This window comes from Eubalaena glacialis, chromosome 2 (assembly GCF_028564815.1).
Source record: "Eubalaena glacialis isolate mEubGla1 chromosome 2, mEubGla1.1.hap2.+ XY, whole genome shotgun sequence".
Lineage (NCBI taxonomy): Eukaryota > Metazoa > Chordata > Mammalia > Artiodactyla > Balaenidae > Eubalaena > Eubalaena glacialis.
Window position 1 is genome coordinate 41,846,993 of NC_083717.1, and position 14,326 is coordinate 41,861,318.

General features: G+C 40.7%; 1 protein-coding gene across 1 annotated transcript in view; it reads right to left on the minus strand.

Annotated features, from left to right (window-relative positions):
* AGBL1 (AGBL carboxypeptidase 1) overlaps positions 1 to 14,326 on the minus strand; it is a 728,885-nt gene that overhangs the window by 598,879 nt on the left and 115,680 nt on the right. The window contains exons 10-14 of the mRNA XM_061181782.1: positions 12,810 to 13,390; positions 11,197 to 11,280; positions 10,879 to 10,965; positions 8,722 to 8,870; positions 7,370 to 7,457 (exon numbers count right to left, since the gene is read on the minus strand). Coding sequence (XP_061037765.1) covers positions 7,370 to 7,457; positions 8,722 to 8,870; positions 10,879 to 10,965; positions 11,197 to 11,280; positions 12,810 to 13,390 — 989 coding nt within the window. The remainder of the gene's footprint in view (positions 1 to 7,369; positions 7,458 to 8,721; positions 8,871 to 10,878; positions 10,966 to 11,196; positions 11,281 to 12,809; positions 13,391 to 14,326) is intronic.

The window sequence follows — 14,326 nt, forward strand, 5'->3', positions numbered from 1 at the left end:
AACCAATGTTGACACTTCAGAGAACAGTATCAAAGTAATTTGCACCCAGAAGTACATTCCAAGCAATATTTTCCCCATACGCTGCCAGTTAACGCTCCCTCTTTGCCTCTTGATGCTGAGACAGCTGTGCAGGCTTTCCTGAGAAATGTTATCATCAAGGCTGCATTATAATGCAAAATACACCGGGACACCAAAAGATGTAATTCCACCTTTGAACATTTACAACGCTGGCTTTCTTGAACGTTGTGCTTTGGGGTTTCATTGGGGGAAAGGGTGGGGAGAGGGAAGAAACAGCAGATAATTATTCTGTGCGTTCTTGCAAGTATAAAAAATATGGATTATTCTTTTCTGCCTTTTTTGCTACCTTCATGACACCTCCCACCAAAGCAAAAAAGATCAAGTGAGCAAGAAAGGAAGAAATAGAAAATCTACTGTCTGGTTTTGTGGTTTTTTCAATATTCATAAAACTAAGAATGGGAGTAAGGGAAATTGGTAGTTCCACGGACTAGGACCTATCAGGCTATACACTTCTCTTGCATCAGCTTCTGCCAACATGGCACCCTGGATCCTCGGTCATCCTAGGGAAAGAAGGAAATCCCCAACGATGTACAAGCTTTTCAGCATCCTATTGATAGGACCCATATCCTTTGTGACTACAGGACTAGAAACTTCAAAAAGACAACTTTTTTTTTGTTTTTCCTTGACCTCACTGCTCTGCATGCAGGATATTAGTTCCCTGACCAGGGACTGAACCTGCGCCCGCTTCCGTGGAAGCAGAGTCTTAACCACTGGATCACCAGGGAAGTCCCCAAAAAGGCATCTTTACCCATGGTGCCATCTGGATCTTGCTACCTAATTGAGTCTATTTTCTCCAGATTTCCTCAAAGTTCTCCAGAGCTAAGGCTCTCATTATTAGCAAGTATGTAAAGAAGCAGATGGTAACTCAGAAGCGTGCAAACCACATATGCTCTACCTTTATTCACTCTGATTTCAAGGCTCCACTGCAAGCACACATTCAGTTTACACCTAGCTGAACCTAGTCAATTACACCTCTGTTCTAAGTGAAATGAGCCAGTCAACATTTTGGTCAAATTGTCAACATTTTGACAACCAATCAGAATGTGGAATAGAGCTTCACATGCATGAGTGTGAAAACACACACACCACACATATATATTCATGAAGGTAAAGGCAGGTGGAAACATACATCTAGTGCCTTGCCATCACCAAATTTTTCACCTACATGCAGTGGAGACAGAGCCTGCATCTTTCCTCAAGATTAATAAGATGCCCCCGAGGCCAGTGGGGGTGGTCTCATCTGACATGAGCCTTGCTTGTTTTTAGGCTTCCCACTGTACTAAGTACACTGAAGTCACATCACAGGCACATTCATCCTAAGCAAATTCTATGCTACCCCACCAGCCACCAGAGAGAACAAGAGAGAGAGTAAAAATAAGAATATGAAATTCCCATCCCTAGGCTCTTTCCACCATTCAAACCAAAACTGGACTCCGGGCAGGGAACAGCTACAGTGAAATGGAGAGAGAAATAAAATAGAATAATTTTTAGCTTTTGAGCTTCTGTGGGCCAAGGTTCTATTGATTTAAGGAAAGTTTAGAATGGTAGTTTGGGCTATAAAATCTACCTCCTCACCCTCCCAACACACACACACACACACACACACACACACACACACACCTGTTGTACACACACCCTTGCTGTAGCTTCATGGGCAAGATTGTCGTGGGCAAGACTAAAAGCTCCCCACTAATAATCCAGCCCTCTTCAGGACGGTTGCTGATGGCTGGAATTTAAGAAAAATGAAAATCACCTCATTTAGGATGAGTTTCAGCTAAAGGAGATTCACTTGCAACCCTAATCCAGGGTCTACGCTGTAGGTGAAACTAAAGCAAACGTCAGGCTTCCCCACTGGAGTCTCCTGGTGGCTGCACTGTAGTAGAAGAGTCCCGGAGATGACTCCACCTCTAGCAAAGCTTTCCTCTTCAGAAACCTTTAAACTTTCCCAAGATCACCTTCTTCAAAGTGAAGTGTTCCATAAATCTCCAAAATGAAACACTTGACTTGCTGCAATTAGATCTGTCCATGATAAAGTGAGATCCTATCAAGTTCTTTTTGTTTTCCCAATTATGATATGAACATACTGAGGGATGTTTGCAAGGCAGTAACATTCATCCTTTATATTTCAAATGGTTCCCATGTTCTTCCTTTGTATGGAAATGCTTTCCTTCTTCCTCATTTAGCCAACTCGTCTTCCTCCTTCAAGACTCAACACAAGTGTTTCCCCTTTCAGGAAGCCTTCCCCAATATCCGCCCTTTTACATAATTCTTATCACATTGTGCCTCTCCCTCACTGCCCATGCTTTATGGCAGGGATTATGCTTATTTGCCTGTGTATCTTCAAGCTTGGCATAGTACCTGGACTTAGCAGCTGTTCAACTAAGGCCTGTAGAATAAATGGACCTAAGACTCTAGAAGTAATAATTAGAATACTTGGCATATCTTATCTCTAATCCTAATTATATCCTTTCAAGGTACTATTATGCACACTCTACAGACTGGGAAAATTGAGATGTTAAGTGTCTTGAGGAACTCCACACAGCAAACACAATAAACAGGATTCAACCCTAGGTGTGGGCTTACCCCAAAAACAAGATTTGTTTTCATTTTATCACCTGTCTCATAAGAATGGATAAAAGGACAAGAGGTCTTTTGGTTTAATTCAGCAAATAAGAATTTGAAGTTTTGGTTTTCATAAATCAGGGATACCTATAAACCTGAAGTCTAAAATAACAGAAGGGATGTAAAATAATCCAGATGAGAGCTAGTAAGAAAATTATTCATACCACTATGATTCTTTATGTCACTGGTATTTGATGCCACTAAGAAGCTTTTACTAATTACTAGTAATTGCTAACATTCACTGAACATCCACTATGCACCAGACACTGTTGTAAGATTTCCATGTGCTTTATCTCATTTCACTGCAACCTCAGCACAGATTTATCAAGTAGATACCATTATTATCCCCTTTTACTGATGAGGAATCTGAAGTTGAGAGAGGCTGGAATAATTTGCCCCAAGGTCACATCATTAATGAGTGGTAGAAGTTTCACTCCAGAAGCTTTCTCTCCTTGATCTGCTCTTCTAGGTGGAGAAGAAGCCTGGTGAAAATCAAGTGTGCTCTCAAATATGCCAGATCCTAGATGCATGTTGGGTCAAAGATGATATGGATAGATCAGCCATTCATTCCACAGTTAAAAGGCTCCCCTTTGCTTTTCCATTCCCTGAACAATTTATCCTCGGAAGGGTCTGCACTTTTAAAATCATAAAGCTTTCAATGAAGCAAGAAGCAAAGTACACAAATGCATGGTTATGGACTCAGTCTTCTTCCATTTGTACGTTAAAATATGCTGAGAAGTCATTTTTTTAAATTTTATCTTTGGGAAGTTTTTTTTTCCTGTGTGTGCATGAAAGAAGCAAATGCCAAGATAGAGAGTGAATTCGATAACCCTATAATGACGATGGCTCTGTTTAACATGGGAGCATCATTTCACTTAACAGGATCTAATAAGGCAGGGCAGTCAAGTCACCAGGCTGCCCTGTGTCTGCAGAGTTTCTAATATTCTGTATAGCACCAAATCTCTCTCCTGAGATCCCTGGGAAAGATGCATGATGGCAGAGCTCTTGCATGACATTCATCTTCATGAGTGAACTGTTCCATCTCCTCTCACAAGCAGAGATAAATGTCAGAAGAGATCGGCTGTTATGTATTACATGGCCACTCTGAGCATGCAGCTTCCCTCCCTCTGCCCTTCAGCACCAAAATTACTTTAGACCAGAGCTGGAAGAAAACTCAAAAAGGTGTGAGGCTGTGTACATTAGAGGGAGAAGCAGACCGCAGGGAAGTAAATAAAGCAGAAACTAAAACAGTCCTCGCTTACTTTTACAAGAGGCATGGAAAAATAAGCCTGCCCATTTCTGTTCTTCCCTCTGGAGGATCCCTTTTGATTTTCTGGCTTAGGGATCTGCCAGGTGGGTGGGCGAGGGGGTGGGATTGGGGGGAGGAGGTACCCCAGGTGAGGGGCAAGAAGGTCAGATCTACTGAACACAGGGAGAAGATATTAGAATTTCTCTTTAAATTTATTATGATCTAATAAGGAAGAAAGAAAGTTGTCTAAGGTTTAATATGGGGATGGACAACGCTGCCCTTATGCTGTCCAAGTAAAGCTGCTATGATGAATAATTATAAAACAAGCTAGATTACATTATAGCAGTCTTATCCATTCTTCTCTGTTGTTTTCCAGGGCTGGAATATGAAAAATACATTACATTTTATATCTATGGTTTTCATATGTCAGGTAGTTTAGTATCGATTGCTGTACAGTAGGCTTCCTGAGGGAGGGATGAGAATAGTTCACCATCTCTCTCATTCTTTAGATTTTAGCTTCTGGCAAGGTATTTAAACTTGCAGAAGCCTTCTCTAGTGGATTTACAGATTATATTATCTAAATTAAACTAAACCCTGCAATATAGATAATTAGTTTTTTCTAAATTCTGCTTGGAATTCAGAGATTGATAATAATATTACATTTTAAACAAAAATGACTGAGAAAATGGATAATAATATTACATTTTAAACAAAGATGACCGAGAAAATGAAAGAATTGACATGGCCTACCTCCTACCTTAATATTAGCTCTTTCTCAAGAATTCTTATTTGTGTAAAAATTATCGAATTAGATGGGAGAAGTTAACCACAATTTTTCAAAATTAGCCAAAAGGCAATTTACAACTATATTTTTCATGGTAAACCTTAAGGGTATAGGATGCCCCTAGTTACCAATAGTAAAAAAAATATATAACAATTTTACATTTAAAATTTAAAGATTTAAATTTAAAATTATTTTTGTCATCTTTTCCCCATGTCTTAAAATTCTAAACTTTCTGCATGTTTTCTAGTATGTATAATATATTAGTATAGTAAGGCGTGTATAATTGATTTTTTAAAATTATGAACAATTCTGTATTAAAAGTACATGGATTAGTATATCTTATCAAAATAGTTTGGAGATCACTTTCTAAGTGATGATTCTCGGACCCACAAAGCAGTCAGCCCACCTCCTTAACTGATCAATGTTGCTATCACTTTTTGAAGGAAATGGATATCCCATTCTTTCTGAGTACTCTTTTCTTTCACCCTCCCATAGATACACTCAGGTACCATGGCTCATGGTTCTTTCCACAATAAGCACCCTGGCACCCCCTCTAGAACATGGTACTAAATATAAGAATGTAATAGAAATAAGACTTCTGAGCTCCTGATGACATACTGGAGACAAAGAAATAGGAGGTAAAGTTCTCCCAAATTAATACATTAGAGAGCATAAAGTCAGGGATGAAGCCAAAAAATCTTCAAAAGCAGATCAACTCAAAGATTGTCATGGGTAAAAGAGAGAAATAAATACATTGTATAATCTAAGGCATTCTACGGTAGGGAAAGGCACTCTGATTTGCGGTTGAATAGAGATACACATAATCTATCTATCCTGTTGTTAGATCACATTATTGGAAATACGTTAACACAGTGCGGTGAATTGGTGTAAAACAAACTACGTTATAATGTAGCAATCTTATCCATTCATCTCTGTTGTATTCATAGCTGGAAGATGAAAAATGAATTACATTACACATTCATGGTTTTCATGTTACCCCTCTGTTACTCTTTAATCACATAACAATTGTCTTGTTAATGAATCTAAAAGCTATTAACATTAACATTGGCATTCTTTAGGCCAAGGCTCCGCTTTGGGATGTTTGATTTCTTCCTTTTCCTCTTGGCAAATTCTAAATCCCCTTAAGCCCACGCCTTATCCCCCACCTCCAAGGAAGCAGCCTCCAGGGAGAGCTATTCCCCCCCCCACCCCCCGCCTCCCCCAGAGGATGCTGAATGTTATGTTTGTCTAATCTCTTACTAACCTCCAGATCCAAGCCCACTGCAAGCTGGGTCTTTCATGTTTATTTAGAATTACTATTTCTCGAGGACACTAAAAGTTATTCTTGACACACCAAAGTCCAAATTTATGTTTCCATTATTTTCCCCTACAGCTGTGGCCCCTATCACCCTGAGATGATTTTAGTCTCAATCTCTTTGGACCATAAGAGGATCCTGAGAGTCTGTAGATAGGTGGGTCAGAAAGTCATTGCTATGGAAAACCAACAACATTGTATGGCTTTGCTATTGTTCTGAAGAATATAATGAAAATACTACCCAGGTCCATATTCTAATACATCCAAGACTAAAGACTGCTGACTCTTTCATTACAAACTGTTAGCCCATCTCTGTGCTTTATAGACTATCCTTACTTCTATGGTGATGATTGCCCTTGTGTCTGATAGAGCAACAAGATTCTTGACCTTCCTATCTGTCAATGCTCCTGTCCTTAACAGTCTCAAAAGCCAAGAGGCATAAGCATTTTTACTCTTTCTTTTTGATATTTGTGACTATCCTGAACTTAAGAATGCCTGATAATATTTTTAGGGGCCTCCTGTAATCTCAGAAAGAGATATAAATTACTTTATCCAAGAAAATAAGTACTAGCCTATCAGTTTTTTATAAGAAACCAGCAACAAGCTAATAATTAGCTACATAGTTTCTACCTGTCCACACTCTCTATCCTTTTATTTGTCTTATGAATTTGTATTTTATTTTCTATCAAAGGAAAATGCACAAATAAGCAATTCATGGGTCTGGAATGCATGCATGTATTTTATCAAAATATATGGATAATTCAAATTTCATTACAACTTTACAGGATAAATTGATGAAAGTGGCTACTGATCAAGAGTTGAAGATGAATTCTGAAAATACCTTTCTCTTCTATTTTTTCCAAAATTTATCTTTCTGTGGAGGAACGGTTACTTAAGTATATTTCTCACATATTCATGTTTATCTGCTTTGGAAAACTGAAGCATGGGATGGATAAGAATAAGTTAGAATATCTCACACTTTTTGTTCACTGGGACCAATGGAAACAGGAAAAGAACTGAAGCTTGATGCACTAGTCATAGGTTGAGTCTATATAATAATATCCAACAGTAAGGTCTAAAGGTTTTAAGGTGTTTAAATAAGAATAGATGACTTTTCAGAAAATCAAAAGATATTTCTTGAGGTCTACTGTGGGTGCCATTTAACACACTTAGGTTTCTGAAGGACAGAGCGTTTGCCATTGGAAGAGTGACAAGTACAGCAGACAAGCACAGATTGCTCAGGTTTATAAGATTAACATGGAGAAGCAGGAAATTGAGAGAGAACAAAAGAGCAAAGGAAGCTAACAACACTCTAACTTACTTGTAATAACAGATTTCATAGCCTGTCCGTATCCAGGCAGGTCTGCCAAGAAGAGCCTCCTTCACAGAATACAGAGTTGGCTGCATCCCTACACAAAATAAAGGCAGGATTAATCCATTAGGTGTGGGGGGGGGGAATAGAAAAGGAGAGCTGTGGTAGGTTGAATAATGGCCCTCAAAGATACCCAGGTCTTAATCCATGGAAGCTGTATATTAACCTTATATGACAAAAGGGACTTTGTAGATATGATTAAATTAAGTATCTTGAGATGGGGAGATTATCCTGGTGGGCCCTAAATTCAATCACACATGTCTTTCCAAGAGGGAGGTAGAAAGAGGTTTGACTACAGAGGAAAAGCAATGTGGCCAAAGCAGAGAGATTTGAAGATGATATGCAGCTGACTTTGAAGATGGAGGAAAGGGCCATGAGCCAAGGAATGTGAGGAACATAGCTCTAAAAGCTGGAAAAGGAAAGGAAACAAATAATCCCCTAGAATGTCCAGAGGAAGCATGGCCTTTCCAACACCTTGACTTAAGACCAGTGAAACTGATTTGGGACTTATGGACTCCAGAACTGTAAGAGAATACATTTGTCTCCTTTGAAGCCACAAAATGTGTGACAATTTGTTACAGCCGCTGCATCAAGTGAATACAAGAGTCAAGGCTTACCTTTTCTCTTTCTATACCAGCAAGAGTCTATTTAATCAGTACAAAATAGGGGTAATGTCCCATGCTCGGACCTGGAGCTACGGGGAATATTTTTTCCTTACTCAGAGCCACTAATACATTAGTATATGAGCCAGCAATAACACGCAGAATTTCCCATTTCTAGAAACATCCAAAATAAATATGGGCTACTAGTCAGTCATTGTCCCTCAAACGTCTCCTCTAAAATTGCCACAGGTATTCAGGAGAATTTAAACTTTCTCCAGAGTTTTCTGAGAGTGTAAATCAGTGTTGTCCAATGGAATTGTGCCGTTTGCCTGTCTGTGACAAATATCAACAGATCAATACATTTGCTCCTATGGGATTTAGGAGGTGGAGAGAAGGAACAAATGAGAGGGCTCACTGGCCTCAAAAAGTTCAAGGTGGGGCAAGGGAGGCAGGAAGCAGTGGAAAGTTATGTGAGGTATTAACATTTCATAGCAGAGGGAGAGTTTCAAGTTTCCCCTCCCATAGTAGCAATTCACCATAGGTTGGCTGCCATCTTGCCATAGCTGGCAACCAAAACATGTCAGCCCAACTTCAAACCCTTTGCAACCCAAGCAGGGCTTCTGATAATAATTCAAGCACTCAAAAGTGACATCATTTTTGGTGTTATTGAGAAAGTCTCTATTTCCCAAGAGCTCATACCGTAATTGAACTGGCTGTTGGCCTTCTCACAGTTGATAATGTTGAAGCGATAAGGGACCGCATCCCTCATACCGCTCACCTTGAAGTAGAACCACTGCTGGTGCTGCGTGCTATTCACATCAGCATTGATCAGTAAGTCGTACTCCAACCTGCAAAGTCAGAAGCAAGATCAGAGTGTTAAAAGCCTTTAAGAGAACTTCCAACACTGAGAAATCTACACATCTCAGGTTCTGGATGACAGATGTAAGATCCAGGATCTTGGTTGGCTGGTAAGTTATAGTTGTCATCCTTATCTCACAATATTGGACAGAGGCTTTAGAAATTTAAGGAGGGGGATCAGTGTCCTGGTATTAGAAGAGTCAGTTATACAATTATAGCCTATCTTTTTATTAAATGGTAATGAAGTTTCTGTCCAGCTGGAAAAATGCAAGTGTGCTATATCCCAGAGAAAATGTAGTCACATCTGGTTGGATATGCTATTACTATTTGATGTTAGACATGACTTTTGAGCATCAGTCTCCTCAAATGAAAAATAGAAATAGTGTCTAGGGACTTCCCTGGTGGCACAGTGGTTAAGAATCCACCTGCCAATGCAGGGGACATGGGTTCGAGCCCTGGTCGGGGAAGATCCCACATGCCGCGGAACAACTAAGACCATGCGCCACAACTACTGAGCCAGTGCTCTAGAGCCTGCGAGCCACAACTACTGAGCCTGCATGCCACAACTACTCAAGCCCGTGCGCCTAGAGCCCATGCTCCACAACAAAGAGAAGCCACCGCAATGAGAAGCCCGCACACTGAAATGAAGTGTAGCCCGTGCTGGCCGCAACTAGAGAAAGCCCGCACGGAGCAACGAAGACCCAACACAGCCATAAATTAATTAATTAATTAATTAATTATAAAAAAGAAATAGTGCCTAAACTTGCAGTACTGTTTGTAAAGATTAAGTAGTATAATATATGTAAATTCCCAGTGAGGCAACAAACATGAATTAGACTAGCAATGAAAGATTTGTCTGTTTGTTTTTTCCCTTTTTAACTGATTTAGTTTACATGAAGTAAAGTACACAGATCTTCAGTGTACAGCCCAACGAGTTTAAGCAAATTCATCTGGATACACCTGTGTGGCAACTCCCTGGATCAATATGTAGAACAGTTCCGGCACCCCAGAAAGTCCTCATGTGTCCCCACCCAATCACTATATCTCCAAAAAATTACTTTTTCAAGCTTGAGCAACAGAATTAGCAATGAAGCTTTGACTTAAACATTATCATCAGGATATTTCATTTTCAAAACTATTCTTATCCCATCCCCTTGGAATGCTCTTTGAGTTGCTCTTCTAGAAAGGGCAATGGTTTTGCCCTGATTCATTCATACTCTCCTACTCTGGCCCTCTGATCAAATGGCAGTGTACAGTGAGATCTGTGGAAGGGGAGAGCTTTGTTGAAGCCGTAGCAGAGCAGATGGTGTCCCACCCCTCCCATCATCACTATAAGCAACACACTCTAACCACTGAACTCACCATGCAATGAATGAAGCTATAGTTGGCACTATAGGGACACTCATGAGAACAATTCCAGGAAGTCTATGACCCTCAAATTGTCTGCTATGCCCACAACGCTCTCTCCAAAAAGTGATCATAAAAAATCCTTGCCTGTAAGTAGGTTTGTTTTCTGTCATTTGACTCTGTCACCCAGACCACATCTGATGAGTTTAGGATTCTACACTCTGGCCAAAGGCAGATATAAAGAGAAAGACCTGAGTAAGGCCAGGAGCTTAGGCACATCCTGGACTGCTCATTGTCTCACTAGGAGATTCCTAATTAGGTCTTCCCTCCTGGATCCTTGGAACATGATAAATGAAGAGAATAAATAATAAAAGCAGGAGTTGTAGGAAGAAGAAGCTGAGATAGCAAACAAGAAAGAGAAGGAGGCTGAGGAGGAATCTTAACATGCCTGCCTTTCCCTTCTCCATCCCAAACAGCTCCACTTGTATTTGTTATGTGTTGGGCTTCCTTGAAATATTTTATGTACCAAAAAATATTACTTACCACTCACCACGTCCCAAAAAGGGAAAACTTCGAAAATGTCTCCTTGGGGGGGATACAAAACAGGGCTGAGCCATACTGAGTATGGTCCCTGCAGCTTTCCTTACTTACTCACGCACTTGGATGGCTTTGCGAAGATTTCCAGACTCAAACTTGGAGAAGAACCGTAAGCAGTCAGAAGTGGTGTCTTGCAAAGGCCTGTAATGAAATAGAGAAGCTTTGAACATGGGACTTATTGCTATTCTTGGGCACAGTTTAACATATCTTAGAGATAAGCTTTCTCTTACAGATCTTTAACCCGAATTTTCACTGTGTTGATTTTAGGAGAAGGAATGGATTACTGACTTAAAATATTCTTATGCTCATGCCATTAAAAGGATATTCTACACTCCCACCCCCCTCATTCCACTGATGTTCAAGACCACCTACCAAGGCTCATCTAGACTGAAGACAACTTTATTTATAATATCGCTTGGCTGGATGAGCCTCCGGACATCCTCAAATATTTTGATCCTGGAAAGGAAAATTGGAAACATTTTAAGGGTTGGCCCTCACTCCTTACCCCATTCATCCTATGGTCATGTGGGAAGGGCCTTGGGACTCATCAGAGAATTATGAAAGAAAAATGTAATAATGCTCCAACCTTGAGCTGAATGAGTACAAAAAGCACCGCCCCTCCTTCCTTTTCTTCTTTATCAAAAAATAAAATTACATACACTGAGCGGTAGGAATGTAGGAAGCAGTGATGCCAGGTTTTAGTTTTAGGAGGATTCTCTACTCAAAGGAGAGTTTTGTCAAGAGCATTTGGGCTGAGGGACTTTGAAGCCTCTGGTTGTGTGAATAAGAGGGCCCTCTGCACTAAGACAGTTTTGAAGGAGACATTAGGATTGCTGATGGTCTGGGAGGTTCCAATAAGCCTTTGAATTCTTGTGTCATTTATAGTCCTTGGTTCTGTTTGCTCCAGAAGACTATGGTCAATCTTCTCTCTGAGAAACACCAATATCTGGGAGATTTAAGTAAGAGGGAGGAAGGATACCTAAGGGATATTTCAGATTCCCTCCTTGAATTTCCGATCCAGGTCTCTGGGGCGGGGAGGGGTAGGAGAAGGGGGAGGGAAGGTCAAAATGAGGCCTAGACTCAGGGGGAAGATGTCCTGTCCAGTGGGGAGCTGTTGCTGGGCCAGCCCCTGTGGTGTGTCTCTCAGGAACTTGAGCATGGAGATAAGGTCAGAGGGGTGAGGTCAGAGATGTCAGCCAGGAGACCAAGTGGGAGCAGTTCTTGGGATCCACCATCAATTTGCTGATGAACTTGCTAATAAGTTAAGAAAACTTACTGCTATGCACACTTTGCTCCATAGACTTAGTGTATGCATACTTAGTATATTTTCTGGGAAAATAGTTTTCTCCTTGAGTTTAGTAATTTTCTTTTTAATCTCGCTATTCCTATCCAAAGGCAAAGCTCCGTTTCATGCATCCTGGGAATAATCCATCACACAACGTTTCTTCCCTGCAGGATGCATTTTTTTCCCTTACAATCCTCAGTGATGTAGCAAAACTATTCCCCAAGCCAAGTCAGGTTCTATAAGGTTGGGACTGTGGGATGGAGGTCCACCACCTCCTCTCATTAACAAGAGATCAGATTCCAGTTTGCAGTGAATGAGAAAAGTGATCCCAAATAATCCATACTTGTTTTTTCCTGAGAACCTTCCCTTAAGGAATGATCCCAGTATTTGGAGAAACTGGATAATCTTTCCCTTTTGTAGGATTTGCAATGGATACGGGGTAAGGGGTTGCATTAGAATCATCTAAGAAATTCTTTTCGTGGAAACACATGTCTACCACCACCCTACCCTTGGCTATGAAATGTCCTAGTAGGGAGGCAAGATTGTATATTTGTCGAAAATTTCCTTAAGGCTTTTAACATGCTCCTGACTAATGCTCACTTTCCTGAAGATAACAGAATTATCTGTACAAACCATTCCACCTACAAAAATACTAAAGAAGAAAAAATATATATAGCTCCCAAGTTAGTAGCACCATCACCTTTGGACTCCACATTTACGTTCCAACATGGACTGGGCAGAGAGAGGTGGACAATGTCCCCAGAAATCAGGAAATGCCGTCATTGTGAAGTCAGACACAGATCTGGTTCTTCTAGCTTTGGCCATATAAAGATAGGGGTCATGGAAGGCGATATACATCGGATGTGTCTGCAGGAGCTTATCTATTAATTCAGCAGTTTCTCTAGGTCTAGTGGAATTGGAAAAGGAGGCACTTATCCTTGGGCAGGAAATTGCATCTATGTCCCAAGCATCCTCTTTGAAGGACGCCTGAATGTCTGAGATTTCACTTCCAGAAGAACCTATCCCAAGACCATTGGATTGTGCATTTCGGTATGGGTTCATTCCAGGTCCTTTTTTGGAGGTTAGATGTATGTTGGACCTCCCCATCTTCACTCTGCTCAGAAGGGAGGTCTGGACAGGGACTTCTCTTTCTTGTCCCCAGGAGATTTGGTCCTTATTCAAGCAAAGCCCTTTTGGGGAGGCAGCAGTCAGAATGTTGTGGTGATTGGCATACTGAGTCTCATCAAAGTTCAAACCATCTCCAGATTTGGACTCCAGTTCCTTCAGGTTAAAAGTGGAAAAGAATACATCAGTGTTTCTTTCCAAGTAGAGAATACAATCTGATCCCTGCCCTCACTCTCCGGGCACAGAGCTAAGCATAAATCCTGTGCACTGGAAAACTTTTTCCAAGGCCAGTCAAGGAAAGACTAAGCTTCAAGAGTCAAAGAAATGGCAGAATCCTAGAAACGCACACTTGGAAGGGGCATTTGGTGGGGCTAGTATGAGTCTATGCAGTACATGAACGCCTCCTACAACACCCCCAATCATTCACAGTCTGATTGACCGACTCATTTACAGAAGCTTCCCTGTATCCCAAGGTGGTTCCTTTTATTTGAGGATCATTCTGATTGTTTAAGAAGAATTCTTTTTTACTCTGAATTAAAATTTCCTTCCCTGAAACTTTTACCCACCGATGTCCTTCTGCTTTCTAGAGTGAAATACAATATGTCAACTCCCTTCTATAAGTGACTTAGCTTGTACCCTTAGATATGGCCAAATTCATGGTTTATTAAGAATCATAAGAAAATAATGGAGGTCCAAAAGCAGGTCTAAGTTTTGGTGGGAGAACAGCAGAAGATGCAGCAGCAACCAATCACTGGATTAACATGACCAGGTATAAGGTGCCTGATTTGTTTCTGCTAACAAAGAAACCCTAGAATCAGGCTGGTCACCTTCAGAAAGCCATCTCATACAACCATCCCACTCTCACAAGAGAATGATTAAATCACCATGAATTTTCACTTGCTTTCCCAGGACTTGAGAGTAGGGCACCTTGCCCACCAGACAACAGGCAGCAATGTGAACCTTCATCCTACTTCCTTCCGAGGTGATGGGTGTCAGATTGTATTGATAGGACCCTTGCACGCATCCTCTCTCTGCCACCTTCTCACATTTTTGTTTAGCCTTTCACTTCCCTCTCAGAAACATCCCAGAAGC